Source organism: Dreissena polymorpha, chromosome 1, assembly GCF_020536995.1.
Source record: "Dreissena polymorpha isolate Duluth1 chromosome 1, UMN_Dpol_1.0, whole genome shotgun sequence".
NCBI lineage: Eukaryota > Metazoa > Mollusca > Bivalvia > Myida > Dreissenidae > Dreissena > Dreissena polymorpha.
In genome coordinates this window covers 178,176,660-178,204,608 of record NC_068355.1, presented here as the reverse complement: position 1 = coordinate 178,204,608, position 27,949 = coordinate 178,176,660, and the positions used below count along the sequence as shown (strand labels likewise).

Sequence of the window (27,949 nt, the reverse complement as noted above, 5' to 3'; positions counted from 1 at the left end):
TTCAAACAAAAAGGAATGATCCGAATTGCACTGAATACTCAAACAGTTATTTGTAGAGATTACGCATATTTGAACGCAAGAGGACCCACTATGTACATAAGTTAAATAAGTTAAAGGAAATCTCGACCCCAACCCAAGCTTTGCATAAACATCCCAGTTATAAGAAATCACACAATCCCAGCCCCTAACCTTAATGCTGAAGACCCTTCATCATAATGACATTCCCCAAATAATACCCAAGCCCCTTAAGCCCCCCTTAATAACATCCCAGCTTCAAAACACCTCTTAATGACACCCCAGCTCCAAAAGCCCCCCTTAATAAAACCCCAGCCCCCCCCCCCCCCCCCTTAATAACACCCCAGCCCCTAAGTCCTAATGCTGAAGACCCTTCTTTCTAAATATAACATCATTCACACCCCCGTCCCATCGGGACATCTGCAGCATGTTATCATAGCCCTTCTTCTCAACAAAACTCTTCAGGTCCCCGTCTTTTCCCACCTGATGTACATACTCGACCGTCATCATTTTTATGTCCACCTTATCAAAAGGGATCGTCTTAAGAACGCGAAGTTCGTCACCCTCAACATCCAGGCTGAAGAAGTCCACCGTGAGCTGGTTCAGCGCCAGAAGCAGGGAGTACAAAGGGAAGCACTGGACGGAGACTTCGTCCTTCGAGATCCCTTGTTGATGGATCCAGTCTTTTGCCTCGTTGTTGTCTACAACACGACCACGGTTAAATGCTTTATTGAACGTCACCTGGAATAGAAAATAAAGGCTACATGAATAATATAATTATGGTAGTCATGGCTGAAACAGGAATGTTCCATGCTTTTTTGGGGGCCAAACTTGATCTGAGGCCTTTAAGTGCAACCTTGAGCTGAAAGATAGGGTGCAACCATGAGCTGTAAGGTAGGGTGTGACCTTGAGCTGCAAGGTAGGGAGTCAGGTACTACCACGTTGTTTTTTTCTTTGAGAACCACTGGATATTGGACTTTTTTCCTTTAGGTATTTGACCCCTCTATCATGGAATTTTCCCAAAACAACCCCGCCCCCCCAATTGCTTTTATCTTAAACAATTAAAAACAAGTTTGTGTAAATATTAAACAATTAAAACAACTAAATATTGTATCTCTTCACAAAAATTGTTACAATATTAATTTCCCAGAAAAAAGCCTTCCAATGTTTGGATTTTTCTAACCCTACCATGGCTGGGAAGGGCTGCAGACTCACGCAGGAATGATAGTGAAAGCCTCTTAATGTTAGGACTTCAGGTAAACTTACCATGGCCGGGTAGGGCTGAGGACTCAAGCAGGCATTGACAGTGAAAGCCTTCCAATGTTTGAACTTCAGGTAAACTTACCATGGCTGGGTAGGGCTGTGGACTCAAGCAGGCATTGACAGTGAAAGCCTTCCAATGTTTGGACTTCAGGTAAACTTACCATGGCCGGGTAGGGCTGTGGACTCAAGCAGGAATGACAGTGAAAGCCTTCCAATGTTTGGACTTCAGGTAAACTTACCATGGCTGGGTAGGGCTGTGGACTCAAGCAGGCATTGACAGTGAAAGCCTTCCAATGTTTGGACTTCATGTAAACTTACCATGGCTGGGTAGGGCTGTGGACTCAAGCAGGCATTGACGGTAAAAGCCTTCGAATGTTTGGACTTCAGGTAAACTTACCATGGCAGGATAGGGCTGTGGACTCAAGCAGGCATCGACAGTGAAAGCTTTCAAATGTTTGGACTTCAGCTATACTTACCATGGCAGGATAGGGCTGTGGACTCAAGCAGGCATCGACAGTGAAAGCTTTCAAATGTTTGGACTTTAGCTATACTTACCATGGCAGGATAGGGCTGTGGACTCAAGCAGGCATTGACAGTGAAAGCCTTCCAATGTTTGGACTTCAGGTAAACTTACCATGGCTGGGTAGGTCTGTGGACTCAAGCAGGCATTGACAATGAAAGCCTTCCAATGTTTGGACTTCAGGTAAACTTACCATGGCTGGGTAGGGCTGTGGACTCAAGCAGGCATCGACAGTGAAAGCCTTCCAATGTTTGGACTTCAGGTAAACTTACCATGGCTGGGTAGGGCTGAGGACTCAAGCAGGCATTGACAGTGAAAGCCTTCCAATGTTTGGACTTCAGGTAAACTTACCATGGCTGGGTAGGGCTGTGGACTCAAGCAGGCATCAACAGTGAAAGCCTTCCAATGTTTGGACTTCAGGTAAACTTACCATTGCAGGATAGGGCTACAGACTCAAGCAGGCATTGACAGTGAAAGCCTTCCCATGTTTGGACTTCAGGTAAACTTACCATGGCTGGGTAGGGCTGTGGACTCAAGCAGGCATCGACAGTGAAAGCCTTCCAATGTTTGGACTTCAGGTAAACTTACCATGGTTGGGTAGGGCTGTGGACTCAAGCTGGCATAGACAATGAAAGCCTTCCAATGTTTGGACTTCAGGTAAACTTACCATGGCTGGGTAGGGCTGTGGACTCAAGCAGGCATAGACAATGAAAGCCTTCCAATGTTTGGACTTCAGGTAAACTTACTATGGCTGGGTAGGGCTGTGGACTCAAGCTGGCATAGACAATGAAAGCCTTCCAATGTTTGGACTTCAGGTAAACTTACCATGGCTGGGTAGGGCTGTGGACTCAAGCTGGCATAGACAATGAAAGCCTTCCAATGTTTGGACTTCAGGTAAACTTACCATGGCTGGGTAGGGCTGTGGACTCAAGCAGGCATAGACAATGAAAGCCTTCCAATGTTAGGACTTCAGGTAAACTTACCATGGCTGGGTAGGGCTGTGGACTCAAGCAGGCATCGACAGTGAAAGCCTTCCAATGTTTGGACTTCAGGTAAACTTACCATGTTTGGGTAGGGCTGTGGACTCAAGCAGGCATTGACAGTGAAAGCCTTCCAATGTTTGGACTTCAGGTAAACTTACCATGGCTGGGTAGGGCTGTGGACTCAAGCTGGCATAGACAATGAAAGCCTTCCAATGTTTAGACTTCAGGTAAACTTACCATGCCTGGGTAGGGCTGTGGACTCAAGCAGGCATAGACAATGAAAGCCTTCCAATGTTTGGACTTCAGGTAAACTTACCATGGCTGGGTAGGGCTGAGGACTCAAGCAGGCATTGACAGTGAAAGCCTTCCAATGTTTGGACTTCAGGTAAACTTACCATGGCTGGGTAGGGCTGTGGACTCAAGCAGGCATCGACAGTGAAAGCCTTCCAATGTTTGGACTTCAGGTAAACTTACCATGGCTGGGTAGGGCTGTGGACTCAAGCAGGCATCGACAGTGAAAGCCTTCCCATGTTTGGACTTCAGGTAAACTTACCATGGCAGGATAGGGCTACAGACTCAAGCAGGCATTGACAGTGAAAGCCTTCCCATGTTTGGACTTCAGGTAAACTTACCATGGCTGGGTAGGGCTGTGGACTCAAGCTGGCATAGACAATGAAAGCCTTCCAATGTTTGGACTTCAGGTAAACTTACCATGGCTGGGGAGGGCTGTGGACTCAAGCAGGCACAGACAATGAAAGCCTTCCAATGTTTGGACTTCAGGTAAACTTACCATGGCTGGGTAGGGCTGTGGACTCAAGCTGGCATAGACAATGAAAGCCTTCCAATGTTTGGACTTCAGGTAAACTTACCATGGCTGGGGAGGGCTGTGGACTCAAGCAGGCATAGACAATGAAAGCCTTCCAATGTTTGGACTTCAGGTAAACTTACCATGGCTGGGTAGGGCTGTGGACTCAAGCTGGCATAGACAATGAAAGCCTTCCAATGTTTGGACTTCAGGTAAACTTACCATGGCTGGGTAGGGCTGTGGACTCAAGCAGGCATAGACAATGAAAGCCTTCCAATGTTAGGACTTCAGGTAAACTTACCATGGCTGGGTAGGGCTGTGGACTCAAGCAGGCATCGACAGTGAAAGCCTTCCAATGTTTGGACTTCAGGTAAACTTACCATGTTTGGGTAGGGCTGTGGACTCAAGCAGGCATTGACAGTGAAAGCCTTCCAATGTTTGGACTTCAGGTAAACTTACCATGGCTGGGTAGGGCTGTGGACTCAAGCTGGCATAGACAATGAAAGCCTTCCAATGTTTGGACTTCAGGTAAACTTACCATGGCTGGGTAGGGCTGTGGACTCAAGCAGGCATAGACAATGAAAGCCTTCCAATGTTTGGACTTCAGGTAAACTTACCATGGCTGGGTAGGGCTGAGGACTCAAGCAGGCATTGACAGTGAAAGCCTTCCAATGTTTGGACTTCAGGTAAACTTACCATGGCTGGGTAGGGCTGTGGACTCAAGCAGGCATCGACAGTGAAAGCCTTCCAATGTTTGGACTTCAGGTAAACTTACCATGGCTGGGTAGGGCTGTGGACTCAAGCAGGCATCGACAGTGAAAGCCTTCCCATGTTTGGACTTCAGGTAAACTTACCATGGCAGGATAGGGCTACAGACTCAAGCAGGCATTGACAGTGAAAGCCTTCCCATGTTTGGACTTCAGGTAAACTTACCATGGCTGGGTAGGGCTGTGGACTCAAGCTGGCATAGACAATGAAAGCCTTCCAATGTTTGGACTTCAGGTAAACTTACCATGGCTGGGGAGGGCTGTGGACTCAAGCAGGCATAGACAATGAAAGCCTTCCAATGTTTGGACTTCAGGTAAACTTACCATGGCTGGGTAGGGCTGTGGACTCAAGCTGGCATAGACAATGAAAGCCTTCCAATGTTTGGACTTCAGGTAAACTTACCATGGCTGGGGAGGGCTGTGGACTCAAGCAGGCATAGACAATGAAAGCCTTCCAATGTTTGGACTTCAGGTAAACTTACCATGGCTGGGTAGGGCTGTGGACTCAAGCAGGCATCGAAAGTGAAAGCCTTCCAATGTTTGGACTTCAGGTAAACTTACCATGGCTGGATATGGCTGAGGACTCAAGCAGGCATCGAAAGTGAAAGCCTTCCAATGTTTGGACTTCAGGTAAACTTACCAAGGCTGGGTAGGGCTGAGGACTCAAGCAGGACAGTGAATGCCTTCGGATGTTTGGACTTCAGCTAAACTAACTATGTTTGGGTAGGGCTACAGACTCAAACAGGCATCGACAGTGAAAGCCTTCCGATGTTTGGACTTCAGGTAAACTTACCATGGCAGGATAGGGCTGAGGACTCAAGCAGGCATTGACAGTGAAAGCCTTCCGATGTTTGGACTTCAGGTAATCTTACCAAGGCTGGGTAGGGCTGTGGACACAAGCAGGCATTGACAGTGAAAGCCTTCTGATGTTTGGACTTCAGGTAAACTTACCAAGGTTGGGTAGGGCTGTGGACTCAAGCAGGCATTGACAGTGAAAGCCTTCTGATGTTTGGACTTCAGGTAAACTTACCATGGCAGGATAGGGCTGAGGACTCAAGCAGGCATTTACAATGAAAGCCTTCCAATGTTTGGACTTCAGGTAAACTTACTATGGCTGGGTAGGGCTGTGGACTCAAGCAGGCATTGACAGTGAAAGCCTTCCAATGATTGGACTTCAGGTAAACTTACCATGGCTGGGTAGGGCTGTGGACTCAAGCAGGCATTGACAGTGAAAGCCTTCCGATGTTTGGACTTCAGGTAAACTTACCAAGGCTGGGTAGGGCTGTGGGCTTAAGCAGGCATTGACAGTGAAAGCCTTCCAATGTTTGGATTTTTCTAACCCTACCATGGCCGGGTAGGGCTGCAGACTCAAGCAGGAATGACAGTGAAAACCTTTCGAGGTTTGGACTTCAGGTAAACTTACCATGGCAGGATAGGGCTGAGGACTCAAGCAGGCATTGACAGTGAAAGCCTTCCGATGTTTGGACTTCAGTTAAACTTACCATGGCTGGGTAGGGCTGTGGACTCAAGCAGGCATCGACAGTGAAAGCCTTTCGATGTTTGGACTTCAGGTAAACTTACCATGGCTGGGTAGGGCTGAGGACTCAAGCAGGCATTGACAGTGAAAGCCTTACGATGTTTGGACTTCAGCTATACTTACCATGGCTGGGTAGGGCTGTGGACTCAAGCAGGCATCGACAGTGAAAGCCTTCCAATGTTTGGACTCAAGCAGGCATCGACAGTGAAAGCCTTTCGATGTTTGGACTTCAGGTAAACTTACCATGGCTGGGTAGGGCTGAGGACTCAAGCAGGCATTGACAGTGAAAGCCTTTCGATGTTTGGACTTCAGCTATACTTACCATGGCTGGGTAGGGCTGTGGACTCAAGCAGGCATCGACAGGCTGGGTAGGGCTGAGGACTCAAGCAGGCATTGACAGTGAAAGCCTTTCGTTGTTTGGACTTCAGCTATACTTACCATGGCTGGGTAGGGCTGTGGACTCAAGCAGGCATCGACAGTGAAAGCCTTCCAATGTTTGGACTCAAGCAGGCATCGACAGTGAAAGCCTTTCGATGTTTGGACTTTAGGTAAACTTACCATGGCTGGGTAGGGCTGAGGACTCAAGCAGGCATTGACAGTGAAAGCCTTTCGATGTTTGGACTTCAGCTATACTTACCATGGCTGGGTAGGGCTGTGGACTCAAGCAGGCATCGACAGTGAAAGCCTTCCAATGTTTGGACTTCAGGTAAACTTACCATGTTTGGGTAGGGCTGTGGACTCAAGCAGGCATTGACAGTGAAAGCCTTCCAATGTTTGGACTTCAGGTAAACTTACCATGGCTGGGTAGGGCTGTGGACTCAAGCTGGCATAGACAATGAAAGCCTTCCAATGTTTGGACTTCAGGTAAACTTACCATGGCTGGGTAGGGCTGTGGACTCAAGCAGGCATAGACAATGAAAGCCTTCCAATGTTTGGACTTCAGGTAAACTTACCATGGCTGGGTAGGGCTGAGGACTCAAGCAGGCATTGACAGTGAAAGCCTTCCAATGTTTGGACTTCAGGTAAACTTACCATGGCTGGGTAGGGCTGTGGACTCAAGCAGGCATCGACAGTGAAAGCCTTCCAATGTTTGGACTTCAGGTAAACTTACCATGGCTGGGTAGGGCTGTGGACTCAAGCAGGCATCGACAGTGAAAGCCTTCCCATGTTTGGACTTCAGGTAAACTTACCATGGCAGGATAGGGCTACAGACTCAAGCAGGCATTGACAGTGAAAGCCTTCCCATGTTTGGACTTCAGGTAAACTTACCATGGCTGGGTAGGGCTGTGGACTCAAGCTGGCATAGACAATGAAAGCCTTCCAATGTTTGGACTTCAGGTAAACTTACCATGGCTGGGGAGGGCTGTGGACTCAAGCAGGCATAGACAATGAAAGCCTTCCAATGTTTGGACTTCAGGTAAACTTACCATGGCTGGGTAGGGCTGTGGACTCAAGCTGGCATAGACAATGAAAGCCTTCCAATGTTTGGACTTCAGGTAAACTTACCATGGCTGGGGAGGGCTGTGGACTCAAGCAGGCATAGACAATGAAAGCCTTCCAATGTTTGGACTTCAGGTAAACTTACCATGGCTGGGTAGGGCTGTGGACTCAAGCAGGCATCGAAAGTGAAAGCCTTCCAATGTTTGGACTTCAGGTAAACTTACCATGGCTGGATATGGCTGAGGACTCAAGCAGGCATCGAAAGTGAAAGCCTTCCAATGTTTGGACTTCAGGTAAACTTACCAAGGCTGGGTAGGGCTGAGGACTCAAGCAGGACAGTGAATGCCTTCGGATGTTTGGACTTCAGCTAAACTAACTATGTTTGGGTAGGGCTACAGACTCAAACAGGCATCGACAGTGAAAGCCTTCCGATGTTTGGACTTCAGGTAAACTTACCATGGCAGGATAGGGCTGAGGACTCAAGCAGGCATTGACAGTGAAAGCCTTCCGATGTTTGGACTTCAGGTAATCTTACCAAGGCTGGGTAGGGCTGTGGACACAAGCAGGCATTGACAGTGAAAGCCTTCTGATGTTTGGACTTCAGGTAAACTTACCAAGGTTGGGTAGGGCTGTGGACTCAAGCAGGCATTGACAGTGAAAGCCTTCTGATGTTTGGACTTCAGGTAAACTTACCATGGCAGGATAGGGCTGAGGACTCAAGCAGGCATTTACAATGAAAGCCTTCCAATGTTTGGACTTCAGGTAAACTTACTATGGCTGGGTAGGGCTGTGGACTCAAGCAGGCATTGACAGTGAAAGCCTTCCAATGATTGGACTTCAGGTAAACTTACCATGGCTGGGTAGGGCTGTGGACTCAAGCAGGCATTGACAGTGAAAGCCTTCCGATGTTTGGACTTCAGGTAAACTTACCAAGGCTGGGTAGGGCTGTGGGCTTAAGCAGGCATTGACAGTGAAAGCCTTCCAATGTTTGGATTTTTCTAACCCTACCATGGCCGGGTAGGGCTGCAGACTCAAGCAGGAATGACAGTGAAAACCTTTCGAGGTTTGGACTTCAGGTAAACTTACCATGGCAGGATAGGGCTGAGGACTCAAGCAGGCATTGACAGTGAAAGCCTTCCGATGTTTGGACTTCAGTTAAACTTACCATGGCTGGGTAGGGCTGTGGACTCAAGCAGGCATCGACAGTGAAAGCCTTTCGATGTTTGGACTTCAGGTAAACTTACCATGGCTGGGTAGGGCTGAGGACTCAAGCAGGCATTGACAGTGAAAGCCTTACGATGTTTGGACTTCAGCTATACTTACCATGGCTGGGTAGGGCTGTGGACTCAAGCAGGCATCGACAGTGAAAGCCTTCCAATGTTTGGACTCAAGCAGGCATCGACAGTGAAAGCCTTTCGATGTTTGGACTTCAGGTAAACTTACCATGGCTGGGTAGGGCTGAGGACTCAAGCAGGCATTGACAGTGAAAGCCTTTCGATGTTTGGACTTCAGCTATACTTACCATGGCTGGGTAGGGCTGTGGACTCAAGCAGGCATCGACAGGCTGGGTAGGGCTGAGGACTCAAGCAGGCATTGACAGTGAAAGCCTTTCGTTGTTTGGACTTCAGCTATACTTACCATGGCTGGGTAGGGCTGTGGACTCAAGCAGGCATCGACAGTGAAAGCCTTCCAATGTTTGGACTCAAGCAGGCATCGACAGTGAAAGCCTTTCGATGTTTGGACTTCAGGTAAACTTACCATGGCTGGGTAGGGCTGAGGACTCAAGCAGGCATTGACAGTGAAAGCCTTTCGATGTTTGGACTTCAGCTATACTTACCATGGCTGGGTAGGGCTGTGGACTCAAGCAGGCATCGACAGTGAAAGCCTTCCAATGTTTGGACTTCAGGTAAACTTACCATGTTTGGGTAGGGCTGTGGACTCAAGCAGGCATTGACAGTGAAAGCCTTCCAATGTTTGGACTTCAGGTAAACTTACCATGGCTGGGTAGGGCTGTGGACTCAAGCTGGCATAGACAATGAAAGCCTTCCAATGTTTGGACTTCAGGTAAACTTACCATGGCTGGGTAGGGCTGTGGACTCAAGCAGGCATAGACAATGAAAGCCTTCCAATGTTTGGACTTCAGGTAAACTTACCATGGCTGGGTAGGGCTGAGGACTCAAGCAGGCATTGACAGTGAAAGCCTTCCAATGTTTGGACTTCAGGTAAACTTACCATGGCTGGGTAGGGCTGTGGACTCAAGCAGGCATCGACAGTGAAAGCCTTCCAATGTTTGGACTTCAGGTAAACTTACCATGGCTGGGTAGGGCTGTGGACTCAAGCAGGCATCGACAGTGAAAGCCTTCCCATGTTTGGACTTCAGGTAAACTTACCATGGCAGGATAGGGCTACAGACTCAAGCAGGCATTGACAGTGAAAGCCTTCCCATGTTTGGACTTCAGGTAAACTTACCATGGCTGGGTAGGGCTGTGGACTCAAGCTGGCATAGACAATGAAAGCCTTCCAATGTTTGGACTTCAGGTAAACTTACCATGGCTGGGGAGGGCTGTGGACTCAATCAGGCATAGACAATGAAAGCCTTCCAATGTTTGGACTTCAGGTAAACTTACCATGGCTGGGTAGGGCTGTGGACTCAAGCTGGCATAGACAATGAAAGCCTTCCAATGTTTGGACTTCAGGTAAACTTACCATGGCTGGTGAGGGCTGTGGACTCAAGCAGGCATAGACAATGAAAGCCTTCCAATGTTTGGACTTCAGGTAAACTTACCATGGCTGGGTAGGGCTGTGGACTCAAGCAGGCATCGAAAGTGAAAGCCTTCCAATGTTTGGACTTCAGGTAAACTTACCATGGCTGGATATGGCTGAGGACTCAAGCAGGCATCGAAAGTGAAAGCCTTCCAATGTTTGGACTTCAGGTAAACTTACCAAGGCTGGGTAGGGCTGAGGACTCAAGCAGGACAGTGAATGCCTTCGGATGTTTGGACTTCAGGTAAACTAACTATGTTTGGGTAGGGCTACAGACTCAAACAGGCATCGACAGTGAAAGCCTTCCGATGTTTGGACTTCAGGTAAACTTACCATGGCAGGATAGGGCTGAGGACTCAAGCAGGCATTGACAGTGAAAGCCTTCCGATGTTTGGACTTCAGGTAATCTTACCAAGGCTGGGTAGGGCTGTGGACACAAGCAGGCATTGACAGTGAAAGCCTTCTGATGTTTGGACTTCAGGTAAACTTACCAAGGTTGGGTAGGGCTGTGGACTCAAGCAGGCATTGACAGTGAAAGCCTTCTGATGTTTGGACTTCAGGTAAACTTACCATGGCAGGATAGGGCTGAGGACTCAAGCAGGCATTTACAATGAAAGCCTTCCAATGTTTGGACTTCAGGTAAACTTACTATGGCTGGGTAGGGCTGTGGACTCAAGCAGGCATTGACAGTGAAAGCCTTCCAATGATTGGACTTCAGGTAAACTTACCATGGCTGGGTAGGGCTGTGGACTCAAGCAGGCATTGACAGTGAAAGCCTTCCGATGTTTGGACTTCAGGTAAACTTACCAAGGCTGGGTAGGGCTGTGGGCTTAAGCAGGCATTGACAGTGAAAGCCTTCCAATGTTTGGATTTTTCTAACCCTACCATGGCCGGGTAGGGCTGCAGACTCAAGCAGGAATGACAGTGAAAACCTTTCGAGGTTTGGACTTCAGGTAAACTTACCATGGCAGGATAGGGCTGAGGACTCAAGCAGGCATTGACAGTGAAAGCCTTCCGATGTTTGGACTTCAGTTAAACTTACCATGGCTGGGTAGGGCTGTGGACTCAAGCAGGCATCGACAGTGAAAGCCTTTCGATGTTTGGACTTCAGGTAAACTTACCATGGCTGGGTAGGGCTGAGGACTCAAGCAGGCATTGACAGTGAAAGCCTTTCGATGTTTGGACTTCAGCTATACTTACCATGGCTGGGTAGGGCTGTGGACTCAAGCAGGCATCGACAGTGAAAGCCTTCCAATGTTTGGACTCAAGCAGGCATCGACAGTGAAAGCCTTTCGATGTTTGGACTTCAGGTAAACTTACCATGGCTGGGTAGGGCTGAGGACTCAAGCAGGCATTGACAGTGAAAGCCTTTCGATGTTTGGACTTCAGCTATACTTACCATGGCTGGGTAGGGCTGTGGACTCAAGCAGGCATCGACAGGCTGGGTAGGGCTGAGGACTCAAGCAGGCATTGACAGTGAAAGCCTTTCGTTGTTTGGACTTCAGCTATACTTACCATGGCTGGGTAGGGCTGTGGACTCAAGCAGGCATCGACAGTGAAAGCCTTCCAATGTTTGGACTCAAGCAGGCATCGACAGTGAAAGCCTTTCCATGTTTGGACTTCAGGTAAACTTACCATGGCTGGGTAGGGCTGAGGACTCAAGCAGGCATTGACAGTGAAAGCCTTTCGATGTTTGGACTTCAGCTATACTTACCATGGCTGGGTAGGGCTGTGGACTCAAGCAGGCATCGACAGTGAAAGCCTTCCAATGTTTGGACTTCAGCTATACTTACCATGGCAGGATAGGGCTGTGGACTTAAGCAGGCATTGACAGTGAAAGCCTTTCGATGTTTGGACTTCAGGGCCTGGTAGTTAGACGGATCAGCCTCCACCAGCAGTCCATTCCACTTGCGGACTTTTTCGAAGAACAGAGTATTTGACCCCTTTTCCCCATTCAAAGCTCCACATTCAACATAGAAACCTCCTTCCTAAAAAAGTAAACAGTACAGTGTGTTTTTTTGTCTTACTGAAATTAGGCCCCTTTCTGAATGTCAAACAAGGGCTGTTTGTAAAACATGCATGCCCCCCATATGGGCTGTCCGTTGTACTGGCAGCCATTGTGTGAATATGACTTTTGTCACTGTGACCTTGACCTTTGACCTAGTGACCTGAAAATCAATAGGGGCCATCTGCAAGTCACGATCAATGTACCTATGAAGTGTCATGATCCTAGGCAAAAGCGTTCTTGAGTTATCATCCAAAAATCATTTTACTATTTTGGGGACTGTGACCTTGACCTTTGACCTTGTGACCTCAAAATCAATAGGGGTCATCTGCAAGTCATGATCAATGTACCTATGAAGTTTCATGATCCTAGGCGTATGCGTTCTTGAGTTATCGTCTGACAACCTCCTGGTGGACGGACGGACGGACCGACCGACCGACATGAGCACAGCAATATACCCCCGCTTCTTCGAAGGGGGGCATAAAAAGCATATATTTTTCCCATATTCCAAGTTGAAGGTTTACCCCCAAGAAATATGTTTTGATTAATTTAAGATTTAATAACTCCCCATCCAGCACTATAGGTTGAACCTTAGTATGTATAATACTGCAAAACACTTTTATTCTCATATTAAAGTATGTGTAAGTACAAAAAAAAAAACAATTTCTCAATTTTTGTCAAAACAACATGTTTTTTTCCCATCCAAAAGGCCCCAGCTCCTGACATAACTGGGGCAACTCAGTAAATCTCAGTGCTTTTTGCAAACAAGGGAGGCAAATGCTGTAACAATTACCTCCCCTGTCCTGCTTATATTTATATTAATCAACAAAATTAAACATTAACACAATATTTAATATACAAAATATACAAAAAATCTCATATTCTGATAATATTTTTACTGATCCACTGTATTTTACTAAAAGGAAGATGTTTGATTGGAATTATAATTATAGATTTAGGATTACAGACCAGTTGCTTCAGTAATATTGTTCAGAGTGTGCCCTGTTGGCCGTGTATGCATTCTTGAGTTATCATTCAAAAACCATTTTACTATTTCCAGTCACGGTGACCTTGACCTTTGACCTAGTGACCTCAAAATCAATAGGGGTCATCTGCAAGTCATGATCAATTTACCTATGAAGTTTCATGATCCTAGGCCCAAGCGTTCTTGAGTTATCATCCGGAAACCACCTGGTGGACCGACAGACCGACCGACATGTGCAAAGCAATATACCCCTTCTTCTTCGAAGGGGGGCATAATAAATGATCTTCTGGTATGCAGGAACAATATTTGGAAGATACCGTAAAATCACTATTTTTGTCAGCATTGTCCATTATTACTGGTAAAGGTATTTGTCAATGAGGAACAAAAAATCAGGAATTTGCGTCGCTCATTTTCTGATGTGTCTGTGTTAAATTTGTGGATCAGTCGACCGATGAAAGAAATAGAACTTAAATCCCCATGATCATAATGATTTTACATTAAATACACCAATGAAATGAAGAGTATGAGTATGTTGTGTTACCACCAAATGTTGTGTAACCACCAAGTGTCGTGTAACCACCAACTTAATTTGAATGATGATTTCAACTGACTATTTCGTTCTGGGTGCATTGATTTTTCTTGATTTTTCTATCATTTCATGCCTTTTTATTGACTATCTCTTTCCAAATAATAATATTAAACTACTATATATAATTGAGCAAAAAAATTATTAAATACAGAATATAACACAAACACATCTGAAAATGACCGATAAAACCCTTTTTCTCTCTCTCCAAAATTAGAAATCGACAAATGAATGTGTCTATAAATAAGTCTAAAAAAAATAAATATGAAATTTCATTCCAAAGAATAATACAGATTTTACAGTATTTATAAAATACAAAATGTACCATATAGTTTAGCCTGCTGTCGATGAAAGGCGTCTGCCCGTTTGAAAACTCCAGACGGTCTGGGCTGTCCAGATGATATGCCTCTACAGACGGCGGCTCGATGTAGTAGTCCCGAATGAGCTGAATCAATCTCGGGTCGTCTTGACTGACCTTCGCCTCGTTAAGCTTCTCCATGGCGGCCTTATATAACAAAGACAGGCCAAATGTTCTCTTTCATCAAACTATCAAGTGTTATATAGTGTTATATATGATCGGAAAGGGTCTTTTTTTATGAAAAGGAATACTGTTCAAATTACCCTGTAGGACTGTACATGTATCATACCTCAGCAAAAAAACTATCAAGTGTTATATATCATTAGAAAGGGTGTTTTTTTAGAAAAGGAATACTGGAAGGAATTAGTGAGGTCAAATCTGATCCCTAAAATTTCACAGATGAAGATAAAAAATATAATTTGTGTATGTTTTGTATGTTTGCAACATTATTTCCATAAAATGTAATCTTTTCTGGTAATATTGAGCTATACCTTAATGTAATACAAGGTGGCGCTTTTTGTCACCAGTAAAACAAGATGGATAGGGTATGAATCACATTTTCAGGCTACTTGGGAATATGCTGATATTGTTACCTTATAGTCAAAAGACGCGTTCCTCACACGGGGGATCACCATCGGTTGAAAACTCTGCTCATGGACAGCAGAACGACGTTCAGCTGAAAACGAGCCCTGGAGAATCGGGGCTTTTTGATTGGCTGGGGGAGCTTGCATGTAAATGTCCCCAGCAGTATGTGGCTCTGTACCGGTATGGCTTTGGTAGAGCAAATACACAAATGCTGCCAGCACAGTTGCCCCGATCCCGTAACTCAGCTTTGAAAACTTCATGTTGGCTGAGAAAACTATAATGATAAAAACAAAGTTTAAACAAGAGCTTTTGAATTAACATTTGAGTTGCAATCCTATGAGGCTAAATTTTATTTACACTTAAATAAATATTGCTGGGCCAAGTGTGAGGTTGAGCACTCTAAAATCTGTTTAAACCCCTTAATAAATATTGCTGGGCCAAGTGTGAGGTTGAGCACTCTAAAATCGGTTTAAACCCCTTAATAAATATTGCTGGGCCAAGTGTGAGGTTGAGCACTCTAAAACCGGTTTAAACTCCCAGTGCAATGATTGATCGTTCCAAGGCGGTGACCCCAGCTTTATTTTGCTTAGTGTGTTTGTTGTTTCGTATTGTGCCATACTATTTTGGCAATTGGTCACTTGCCTTTAATAAAGAACCACGAAATTGTGCATAATAAGAATGCAATACTGCTGCAGCAGCTGGAGTTTCGCTTCTTTATATTCACTTCTGTATTTTACCATGTGTTACGCGCAATCATATAAGATTTCAAGATTTATTTACAACATTTCCAGACGACCACTAGCCCATGTGGACACATTTAAGTACATGCAATTGATGACGTCATTTATAGTACCATATACATATTTCTGACCAGTACTTAGGAGTAAGCAAGGTTGCTGAACATTATGAATACTACAATGTACGTACATGTACATACATAATATCAATCATTAACAGCAGTATATAATACCTGCATTTACTCGTTGCACAAAACGATATTGAGACAATAACAAGAGCTAACTCAAAACTAATGAAAATAAATAATTAATTAAATTAAACCAATTTTTTCTTAGCAAAATGGAGAGGAAAAAAGTTTTCTAATAGAGTTAGTAAGAAAAAACTTGTATAACGCGAACACACTTTTAAAATTGAGATGTGTGGCTATAAAATTGCGCATAATACATGGTAAAGTACAGAAATACGTTCTAGGTTGAGCTGCTATTTTGGAAACAGACCAACCAACCTACAAACCCAATGCCAATTGATGTCACATAACATGCACAATCCTTGATTGTTCAGATGTTTTTAAATGTCTATTAAACATGATATTAGATACAATTCTGATGTTAAAGGTGTTAATCATAGCTACATAGCAGCGTTTACTTTTGATTTCTACATGTAAATTCTAACCCCTGACCTCCTGATCACTAGGCAGAAACTATATCCACTATGCAACAACAACCAGTAGTGTAATTAAGATCACTTTTAGTTGAAACTTATTTAATATAGCTCAATTGCATCAAAGCCTTACGCTAATTGAAACGCTTTTGAGTCAGTTTTCTGGGTAGAACCAGTACTTGAATTTTGTCTTTTGGGGGAGTTCTGTGGTATTTTGGTACGCAGTCATACAAGCCTAGTAATCTGAGGCTATTTATTTATCAGGTAAAATCAAACTACTGTCAGCAATTACACCTTCTTACATGTAAATATAACCAAGGAGCAGAATTAACACGGTTATCAGGGGTTAACACACAGGCTGGACAGAATGTAAACACACCATTAAGACCTTAATTTTTTGCAAATACATGGATCTGAAGTTATTGAAAATCATTTGCAAAATTCTTTTGTGCATAAAAGACAGATTTTCTTGCAGTTTGTGCCAATATCTTAAGGTATGAGAATAAATCCTTGAATACGTCTGAAATCAGTGACAACATTTCATGCTGCGTGAAGCAAAACCGTATAAATTAATACAGTACACATAGAAAATTTTAACAAGAACACATTCTTATTAAATAAAATAATTCTGATGTATTTCACATTGCCATAACCCATAAGCAGCATAAAAATCTGTCATTTATGCACTTGTTGAAATTCTTAAGAAAAATTGTGTAAAAAAGTTATTCGAAAAACAGCACCACTTACTGGTTCCCACAAAGTCACGTGATCCTGCACCCTGATACCTATGAATAGTGCTTTACAATGAATATCAGCCAACTCTCTGTATGCACCCCTGATACCTATGAATAGTGCTTTACAATGAATATCAGCCAACTCTCTGTATGCACCCCTGATACCTATGAATAGTGCTTAACAATGAATATCAGCCAACTCTCTGTATGCAGCCCTGATACCTATGAATAGTGCTTTACAATGAATATCAGCCAACTCTCTGTATGCACCCCTGATACCTATAAATAGTGCTTTACAATGAATATCAGCCAACTCTCTGTATGCACCCCTGATACCTATGAATAGTGCTTTACAATGAATATCAGCCAACTCTCTGTATGCAGCCCTGATATCTATGAATAGTGCTTTACAATGAATATCAGCCAACTCTCTGTATGCAGCCCTGATACCTATGAATAGTGCTTTACAGTGAATATCAGCCAACTCTCTGTATGCACCCCTGATACCTATGAATAGTGCTTTACAATGAATATCAGCCAACTCTCTGTATGCACCCCTGATACCTATGAATAGTGCTTTACAATGAATATCAGCCAACTCTCTGTATGCACCCCTGATACCTATGAATAGTGCTTTACAATGAATATCAGCCAACTCTCTGTATGCAGCCCTGATACCTATGAATAGTGCTTTACAATGAATATCAGCCAACTCTCTGCATGCAGCCCTGATACCTATGAATAGTGCTTTACAATGAATATCAGCCAACTCTCTGTATGCAGCCCTGATACAAATGAATAGTGCTTTACAATGAATATCAGCCAACTCTCTGTATGCACCCCTGATACCTATGAATAGTGCTTTACAATGAATATCAGCCAACTCTCTGTATGCACCCCTGATACCTATGAATAGTGCTTTACAATGAATATCAGCCAACTCTCTGTATGCACCCCTGATACCTATGAATAGTGCTTTACAATGAATATCAGCCAACTCTCTGTATGCAGCCCTGATACCTATGAATAGTGCTTTACAATGAATATCAGCCAACTCTCTGTATGCACCCCTGATACCTATAAATAGTGCTTTACAATGAATATCAGCCAACTCTCTGTATGCACCCCTGATACCTATGAATAGTGCTTTACAATGAATATCAGCCAACTCTCTGTATGCAGCCCTGATACCTATGAATAGTGCTTTACAATGAATATCAGCCAACTCTCTGTATGCACCCCTGATACCTATGAATAGTGCTTTACAATGAATATCAGCCAACTCTCTGTATGCACCCCTGATACCTATGAATAGTGCTTTACAATGAATATCAGCCAACTCTCTGTATGCACCCCCGATACCTATGAATAGTGCTTTACAATGAATATCAGCCAACTCTCTGTATGCAGCCCTGATACCTATGAATAGTGCTTTACAATGAATATCAGCCAACTCTCTGCATGCAGCCCTGATACCTATGAATAGTGCTTTACAATGAATATCAGCCAACTCTCTGTATGCAGCCCTGATACCTATGAATAGTGCTTTACAATGAATATCAGCCAACTCTCTGTATGCACCCCTGATACCTATGAATAGTGCTTTACAATGAATATCAGCCAACTCTCTGTATGCACCCCTGATACCTATGAATAGTGCTTTACAATGAATATCAGCCAACTCTCTGTATGCACCCCTGATACCTATGAATAGTGCTTTACAATGAATATCAGCCAACTCTCTGTATGCAGCCCTGATACCTATGAATAGTGCTTTACAATGAATATCAGCCAACTCTCTGTATGCAGCTTAGAGGTTTATAAGGCTGTACCCTGATACCTTTGAATAGTGCTTTACAATGAATATCAGCCAACTCTCTGTATGCAGCTTAGAGGTTTATAAGGCTGTACCCTGATACCTTTGAATAGTGCTTTACAATGAATATCAGCCAACTCTCTGTATGCACCTTTGAGGTTTATAAGGCTGTACCCTGATACCTTTGAATAGTGCTTTACAATGAATATCAGCCAACCCTCTGTATGCAACTTAGAGGTTTATAAGGGACATAAACAGATTAATAATTATCACATACGTTTTAAAAGCACATTCTACATGCAATGAATAGCATTGGTTTTTTGTTGTTGTTGTTTTTCTTTGTTTAAGTGTTCGACATTGTTCATATCGATGTTTTTTTTTATAAAAAAACAAATGAAACTGAAACTAAGAAAATAGGGCTTAATGCATGTGCGCAAAGTGTTGTTCCTGATTAGTCTGTGCAGTCCACACAGGCTAATCTGGGACAACACTTTCCGCCTATATTAGATTTTTGCTAAAAAGAGACTTCATTTAACCGAAAAATGTTGAAAAAGCTTAAAGTGTCGTCCCTGATAAGCCTGTGTGGACTGCACAGGCTAATCTGGGACGACACTTTATGCACATGCATTAAGCCCTATTTTCTGAGAACACGAATAAATTGTATTACGGCATCATAAAACAAACAATATAATCATTGACACACTTTAAAAAAAAATATTTTAAATTATACACAATTATTTACAAATTGTAAATTAAGTATTTATTTTAATCTGTCAGAGATTTTTTTGCCAAATGAGAAAAGTACCTGAACCAGCCCTATTGGAAAAAATATGCGCGAAAACCTCTGAAATTGGGAAACTTCGCATCGTGAAGTCTTCATATTGGGATATAGGTGTATTTGATTTTTGGGTCCCAAATAGTTTAAAATTGATAACCAAGTGTTGTCAAGCTGCCAAGATTATATTTACTTAGGTTCAAGCCATAATTTATTTTTAATTAATTATTTATTATAAAAAATATATATAATAAATTTAAAAAAAAAAATAAATTTAACCTTCAATTGGGATTTTTTTTGGAGCAATTGGGAAATTTGTAGATTTTTTCCTAATTGGGAAAGTGATGTTTTTTCGTAATTTATAAAGAAGGAACAAAATTGCTGCTGTGTTTATGTATTGAATAAGGTGTTGTGTCAGCGGTACTCTGAAGAGGATCAGAAACAGCTTCACTGTTCTCTTTTATATACCATTGCATGCAGGGAAATTTGTTGTCTGCTAAAATGTCGTCTGCTGAATTTCTAAAATAAGCATTATCTTCGAATTTTTTTCAAAGAATACAACAGAATAGCAAACAGTTTGGATCCTGATGAGAAGCCACGTTCTGTGGCGTCTCATCTGGATCAAAACTGTTTGCAAAGGCCTTCAAAATTCAGTTCCAGCACTGAAATAGTTAAATACCATGTACATCAGAGTCATTGTAAAACCTGTTTTCATTGTTATTCTGTAACAAAGGAAAATTAGCTTTTGAGGTGAGTTTGCTTTGCTCTGAAATGTAACATAATCAAAACAATATCTTATACATGTCATATTCAGGCCTTGAAGAATCCACTCAACCGCTCGCATATGCGAATGAAGTTGATGGTCGGGCGAGTAAAGTTTGTTAAATACTCGACCGACCGGGCGAGTGCTGTTTTTCAAGTTGAGAAATATAAATTCAGTTCCAGAACTCCTGCCACATCAATACAAATTGCGAACACTTGTTTGAACAAACAAAAAATAGGTTTAGTACACAAAGAAACTGCACTTTCGTTTTGACACTGAAAAATGACGTAACAGGCACAGTCAAAATAATTCTTGAAATCGGCTGCTCTCTTTTCGTAGGTGTCAGTGCTGTCAGCTAATCAATTAAAAATGAAAAACACAGTCAAATATATTGGTCATTCCGTGAAGAATAAAATTTCATTTTGATGTAAATATCAATAAAAAAGATTAAAACAACTGGTTAATTATAATACTTCTTATATTTAATCAAAAAAAAAATAAAATATTAATAAACAGAATAATTTTTGATCAGAAGCCTTAGCAAAAATTTACCATATTGTAACCATTTGTCATTCAAGCGTGTCTTTCAGTAAAAGTTTGCCTGAAATATTAAAACTCAGCATGGAAAAGGGTTCTATTTTAAAATATCTGCAAGGTGGTGGAGACAGAGAACAGAAAGAAAGGTCATCAAAACTATAAATATAGATATATATTTTTTTAATGCAGGGCGAGTAGATTAAAGTGACGGGCGAGTGGATTGTCAGGCCCACTCGCCCTGCAGGGCGAGTGGCTCTGGAAAAATTCTTCAAGGCCTGATATTTCTTACTGAAATTAATTAGGAAACAATAATAAAAACAAGAGCACCGCCTTGCGGGTGCAGACCGCTCATCTATTTTCTTTTTAAAGGTGAAGGGACTTTCATTTTCAATAACAAAGGAGGGAGGGGTGGAGTGAATAGGGGTGTATAGTGTGGGGGTGTGGACATTTATTACATTATCTTCCAAAAATGCAAAAAAAAAATGCAAAAAAAATTAAATTCTGGGGGGGGGGGGGGGGGGTGGTGGTATAGTGTGAGGGTGTGGTGGTCATTTGTGAGATGATCTTAAAAAAAAAAAAATAATAATTAGGGGGGAGGGGGGGATTCGTGGGGAGGGGGGTGGGGTGGGGGTGGGATTCTTGGGTGCGATGGTTGGACGGTATTTCAAACATAAAATAATAAAAATAAATATTTGTGTTTTTTAACTGTTTCAAAAAAAAAAAATTGGGGGGTGGGGTCGGGGGGTATAGTGTGAGGGTGTGGTGGTCATTTGTGGGATGATCTTAAAAAAAAAAAAAAAATAGTGGGGGGGATTCGGAGGGGGGGAGGTCACGGGGATGGTTTGGGTGGAGTCTATTGTGGTATGTCAGGTAAGAGTAGTTTTTGTCAAAGTATCAATCAAATCTTATCATAAATAAAGAAGTTATGGCAATGTTAGCAAAATTTAATAATTTGACCTTGAGAGTCAAGGTCACTCAAAGGTCAAATTCAACTTGCCAGGTACAGTAACCTCATGATAGCATGAAAGTATTTGAAGTTTGAAAGCAATAGTCTTGATACTTTAGAAGTAAAGTGGATCGAAACACAAAATTTAACCATATATTCAAACGTAGTTTGAAGTCAAAAAAGGGCCATAATTCTGTAAAAATGACAACCAGAGTTATGCAACTTGTCCTTTTACTGTACCCTTATAATAGTTTGCGAGTGTTCCAAGTATGAAAGAAATATCTATGATACTTTAGGGATAAAGTGGAACAAAACACAAAACTTAACCAAATTTTCAATTTTCTAAGTATAAAGGGCCCATAATTCCGTCCAAATGCCAGTCAGAGTTACATTACTTTGCCTGCACAGTCCCCTTATGATAGTTAGTAAGTGTTGCAAGTACGAAAGCAATAGCTTTGATACTTAAGGAATAAAATGGACCTAAACACAAAACTTAACCAAAATTTTCAATTTTCTAAGTATAACAAGAGTGCCAAACTGTCACAAGATACGCCCGTTCGAAGGTTTTGGACACCATGCTCAATGCTTGAAATGCACTAAGTGACCTCAAGACCTAGTTATTGACTTGGCATGACCCATATTTGAACTTGACCTAGATATCATTTAGATGTAACATCTGACTAAATTTGGTGAAGATCAGATGAAAACTACTTCAATTAGAGAGCGGACACCATGCTAAATGCTTTAAATGCACCATGTGACCTCGTTTTTGACCGGGCATGACCCATATTCGAACTTGACCTACATATCATCTAGACACAACTTGTAACCAAATTAGGTGAAGATCAGATGAAAACTACTTCAATTAGAGAGCGGACACCATGCTAAATGCTTGAAATGCACTAAGTAACCTCGTGACCTAGTTTTTGACCCGGCATGACCCATATTTAAACCTGACCTACATATCATATAGACACAACTTTTGACCAAATTTGGTGAAGATCGGGTGAAAACTACTTCATTTAGAGAGCGGACACCATGAAATCCTTGAAATGCACTAAGTGACCCCATGACCTAGTTTTTGACCCGGCATGACCCATATTCCAACTTGGCCTAGATATTGTCTAGACTCAACTTCTGAGCAAGTTTGGTAAAGATCGGATGAAAACTATTTGAATTAGAGTCCGGACAAAGTGGCGCCGTTGAAAATGCACTAATTGACCCTATGACCTAGTTTTTGACCCGGCATGACCCATATTCGAACTTGGCCTATATATCAACTAGATGCAACTGCTGACCAAGTTTGGTGAAGATCGGATGAATACAATTTGAAATAGAGTCCGGACAAAGTGGCCCCTTTGAAAATGCACTTATTGACCCTATGACCTAGTTTTTGACCCGGCATGACCCATATTCGAACTTGGCCTAGATATCAACTAGATGCAACTGCTGACCAAGTTTGGTGAAGATCGGATGAATACAATTTGAATTAGAGTCCGGACAAAGTGATGCCTTCCGCCCGCCGCCCGCCCGCCCGCCCGCCAAGGGGTTTCACATAATACGTCCCGTATTTTATACGGGCGTATAAAAAGGGCACATAATTCCGTCAAAATGCACGCCAGTTATCTTACTTTGCCTGCCCAGTCCCCTCATGATAGTAAGTAAGTGTACATAGTTTGAATGCAATAGCATTGATACTTTCTGAGAAAAGTGGACCTAACCGCAAAACTTAACAAGACGCCAACGCCGACGCCAAGGTGATGACAATAGCTCATAATTTTTTTTCAAAAAATAGATGAGCTAAAAACAGCATTTATTTGTTGAGTTCGTATATAAGAATAACATGGCTATGTTTTTATATTAAAGTAATATTTTACATATTTCATTTGTAAAATTGTTGTAGGGTACAGTTTATTAATTAATCCACAAAACTTAAAATAACTTAAACACGTTCTGTGGCGTCTCATCTGGATCCAAACTGTTTGCAAATGCCTTTAAAATTGTGTTCCCGCACTGACACTGAAAGGGTTAATGAACAGTAATAATGTAATATATTCAATTATTAGTTTGTATTTAACTTCCAAATAAATAAAAAAGAAAATGCACAGAAATTACTTTGCATAAGCCTAAAAAATGCCAAACAGGAAAGTAAGAATTTAACACTTTTTTGGTATAATTTAGTAAAATGTTATTTTAGCTGTAAAAAATAACAAAAAAATAAATAAAATGTCTTACTTGAAAAGGTACAAAGACATATAGTGTCACTATTTATTCCTGAAGATATTTCTTTTGCATAGAAGTCAACCTTACAAAATGCAAATATGACATAAATGTCCAACTTATCCTTAAAATCTATTTTTAAGTTTTCCACAGGAAATTTTGGCAACAGAAAATGAATGACAATTTAAAGATTTGTTCAGTTAATATTTTCAACTGACATCAGTGGACAGTTTTAGCCAGAGGGAGTTGTCTATTTCTAGTAATTGAAGTTCAAAGTTTTAGCCAAAGGGAGTTGTCTTTTTCTAGTAATTGAAGTTCGACTGTCAACTTTAATACAAAGAACCTTTATTTACAATGTACCTAAGTCAGTGTTTGGGCATTTTAGGTATGTGCAATACAGATAAATCAATATTGGAAATATTGATAGTTGCAACTCCTTATTATAAAGTCAATTTTTGTGTATAGTGTCAATGGCATTTATGTTATTAAACATAAAATATCACTTTTAATAGTTTGTGTCACTTCAGGTTGTTTTTTTAAAAAGGGGAAGACGCTGGACGCTGGGTGAAAGGGGAAAATAGAGTGCGAAAGAGACATATTTGGGGAAAAAATAAAAACTGTTTTAATCAATGTCTATAACTCATCTTCTATGATTTCAGGGGATTTTCACCATCGTCTGCGCCTCCGGAAAATGGAGGCATTCCCAAAGCAAAAAAAAAACGGCCCCATTCCCAATCAAATCTAGATGACATTTTTCCCAATAAGTTTACAATAAAGAAGTTTTCTGTCAAAATCATAAAAAAAGAACGTTAACAAACACTAATGACATTTCAAGTGACTTCCCTTTATCCATTATGTCATATATAGCATGTGCTTAACGACTCAGATGTAAGCTCGTTTAGTTTGAGGATTCTTCTACCAAAATTTACAGCGATAAAGTGCAAAATGTTCTGCATGACTTTGCAAAAATTAATAGGAACCGCAGACTACACATTCTAATCCAATCCAACTCCATAGACGCTTATTTCTATTTTAACGTGATTTTGCGACCACCACAAATGAGCTAGTATTGCGATGGATAAATAAGCAATCAAAATTAACAATTTTCGATACAAAGCTTTATTAATAAATGCTTAAAAAGATATGTTTTAGTGAAAAATGATATTCTTGGAGGGGAAATTGTATTTTGAGGGGAAAAAATTCTGGTAGGGGAAGACGACAAACAGCGTCACTTTCTTAGTAAAAAAAAACCTGCACTTACTTTACATTTGAAATTTAAATCTACTTGCTCATGCTTTGAAATATTTGGGTGCTTGGTTAAAAATAATACTTGCTTAAAAATGATTATCCCAATTCTTATTTGAACACATCAATTCATATGAAGATGCTATCAAACAAGTTTTGATATTTACCATTTAAACATTGGGATTTTTTCCGTTTTTGTCCTATCAGTATTAGATTTTTCGTTTTTGTCCTATCAGTATTAGATTTTTCCGTTTTTGTCCTATCAGTATTAGATTCTTTCCGTTTTTGTCCTTGTTCCGTTTTTGTCCTATCAGTATTAGATTTTTTCCGTTTTTGTCCTATCAGTATTAGATTTTTTCCGTTTTTGTCCTATCAGTATTAGATTATTCCGTTTTTGTCCTATCTGTATTAGATGCAGAGTGAACTAATGATTGAGCCACACTCTGGGAAAACAGGGCTTAAAGCATGTGTGTAAAGTGTCATCTCAGATTAGCCTGTGCATGTCGCAAAAGTTAATCAGGGATGACACTTTCCAGTAACATGGAATTTTTATTTTAGTTATCTCATCTAAAGGAAAATCGAGAATAGACAGAAAGTACATTAAGGCCCAGTTTTTTTCAGAACGCAGAACATTCGTTAAACGCAAACTTAACAGACTATGTACATCAGCAAATAAATGAAAACTTCTTAAAATGAAAAACATTTACTGTCCAGCGCTTCTTGATGGGTTTTTGGCAATATACATATACAACGAGGAGGACCGAAACTATGAGAATAGGGGATATCAGGCCTTTCCACAGGCCATTTTACGATCCCTCGCCGGGGCGCTTGAATTTGAAAATCAGAGTCCCCGGGGCGCTTGAAATTTTCCGATCAGTGTATTTTTCAGTAAAAGAAAGTGGAGATTGTAAAAAAAAATCAAGGTTTCTCTATCAGTGTATTAATATTCCCTGTTTTAAAAGAGCACTCGGTACCTACTTTCGCAAGTAATCCCCATTAACACTACATGGGGTAATGAATAATCCACTGATAAGAGAATAGCATTACGCGCGTATCGATTATTCTAGCCACATTACACAGTCATTTAAATGCTGACAAGGATGTATCATGAAACTTTCCAGTCGTCAAACTGTGATGTTCATCGTCCAATCGGTTAGGCGAATGCTTATGAGGGAGGGGTTAACTATCGACCATTATATTTTATTGACGTCGAGCACGAAATAAGAGTTTATCGTAACTTGATTAACAAAAAGTTGAACCATTTACGTAATATAAAACCAGTAACTAGTACAGTACATTAAAGACGGTTTCGGGCATCATCATCACACCTTTTTACTGTAAACAAATGTTACCTATGACTAATACTTAATAGGAGAAATTAATTGCAAGTGGTCAACAATTATTTACTTATACTAACTCCCGGTTACAATTATGCGATAACAATTTAATTCCAGTACATGTATATTTCATCATGTCCATTTATAGAACTGATTCACGACATTTTTCTGACATTTTTTCGACACGTACTGCGCTTTAACAAATTTTCGTTGAATTAATTACGCACACTTGTAAATATTTCATCCGCTAATCAATACTTAGAAGACTGATGATGGCAACCGACCGTAATCCTCATGGACAATTTGAATTTCATGCATAATTCCGTCAAAAATTTTATTCGACTTGTAAAGTGCTTAAACAAATTATCGTTTAATTCATAACACAACTGTTAATTTTTGTTGAAACCTCAAATGGGAATAATTAAATTTGTAATCCGAAACCCATTCCGTAGGTCAATGTTAACGCCTTTTTAATCCGAAACACACTTCCGAATGCAAATGTTACTGCAACATTAAAATATTCTTGCTTCAAATTAGCAGCGCAAATTTATTTTGTGTTGAATCTTTTTCTCAATTAAAAAGAGCGCGAAAATGATGCAGCATGCTGCATGTACAACGTTGCGTCATGTGTATTGTGCATGTATTGAGCGTTTTAACAAGCACACAACACGTCAGGGGATTGACGCATGTTCAGAGGCAATATTTCATCAAATCTATAAATAGTCACTTAAAATTTATTTGATACCCTAGAAAAATGGCAAGGTTTGTGTTAAAGAAATAATTGAGAACTTTTATAGTAAATATTTACCAGAAAGTGATTTATAAAAACGGAATAAACGGGATTATTGGGTAATAAATAGAAACTTGAAAAGTAGTAAGTATACAGAAATAGAGTCAGGTTGAAATGGATGTATTGGGGAATCGTTCGAGTCGGGATTTTACTATCTGTGCGGGAAAGTTTTAAAACAATATAAAAAAATTATTTTTTTTAAATGACTGGGGGATTTTCTTGAAGAGTCATTGCGCACCAAATGACATATTTTGACGCTGTTTTTCTTTGAGAAATAACGCACCACAGAATGTCAATTGACACATAAATTTTTTAAAAGTCAACGTCGGGAGGGAACACCCATCCCAAACCACCCCTATCAGCCCCAGGGCGCCTGACAAAAATCCTGTGGAATGCACTGGATATCTTATACAAAATGCACCGACAAATCTCAATGAACTTTTATTTCAGAATAAAGTGAGTAATTTAATGACAAACTGATGTAGTCTCTTAGATGCATTGGTCTAAAAAGAATTTGCAATACAAAACTTCATTAAACAGGTCGACACTATGATTATCACGTCCGAAAAACAGATGTAGTTCCAAAACATGTCTAAACATAAACAACTGTGAAATACATTCTATATCAAATATGTGAGCATTGCATACAGATAAAAAATGGTAAAAGTGTTTTTATAACTAATTACCTGAAGCTTCAAATAACTAGACGGCACGAGACTTATAAGCTTTTAAATGTTGCTATCGCAAGTCGCAGTTGTGGATGTAACCCGTTGTAG

General features: G+C 41.3%; 1 protein-coding gene across 4 annotated transcripts; it reads right to left on the bottom strand.

Annotated features, from left to right (window-relative positions):
- Positions 1-363: 363 nt before the first annotated feature.
- On the bottom strand, positions 364-27,949 carry LOC127863028 (uncharacterized). Of its 4 annotated transcripts, none has more exons than XM_052402448.1 (6): positions 27,860-27,949; positions 14,621-14,886; positions 13,995-14,174; positions 11,956-12,081; positions 10,822-10,890; positions 364-756 (listed from the first exon to the last, which is right to left on the bottom strand). In XM_052402448.1, the coding sequence occupies exons 2-6, from the start codon at positions 14,870-14,872 to the stop codon at positions 373-375; spliced, it is 1,011 nt and encodes a 336-aa protein (XP_052258408.1). In that variant the 5' UTR covers positions 14,873-14,886; positions 27,860-27,949; the 3' UTR covers positions 364-372. The 4 variants fall into 4 exon arrangements, with proteins under 4 accessions (XP_052258408.1, XP_052258417.1, XP_052258422.1 ...); XM_052402457.1 differs by lacking the exon at positions 10,822-10,890 and adding an exon at positions 8,182-8,250; XM_052402462.1 differs by lacking the exon at positions 10,822-10,890 and adding an exon at positions 5,542-5,610.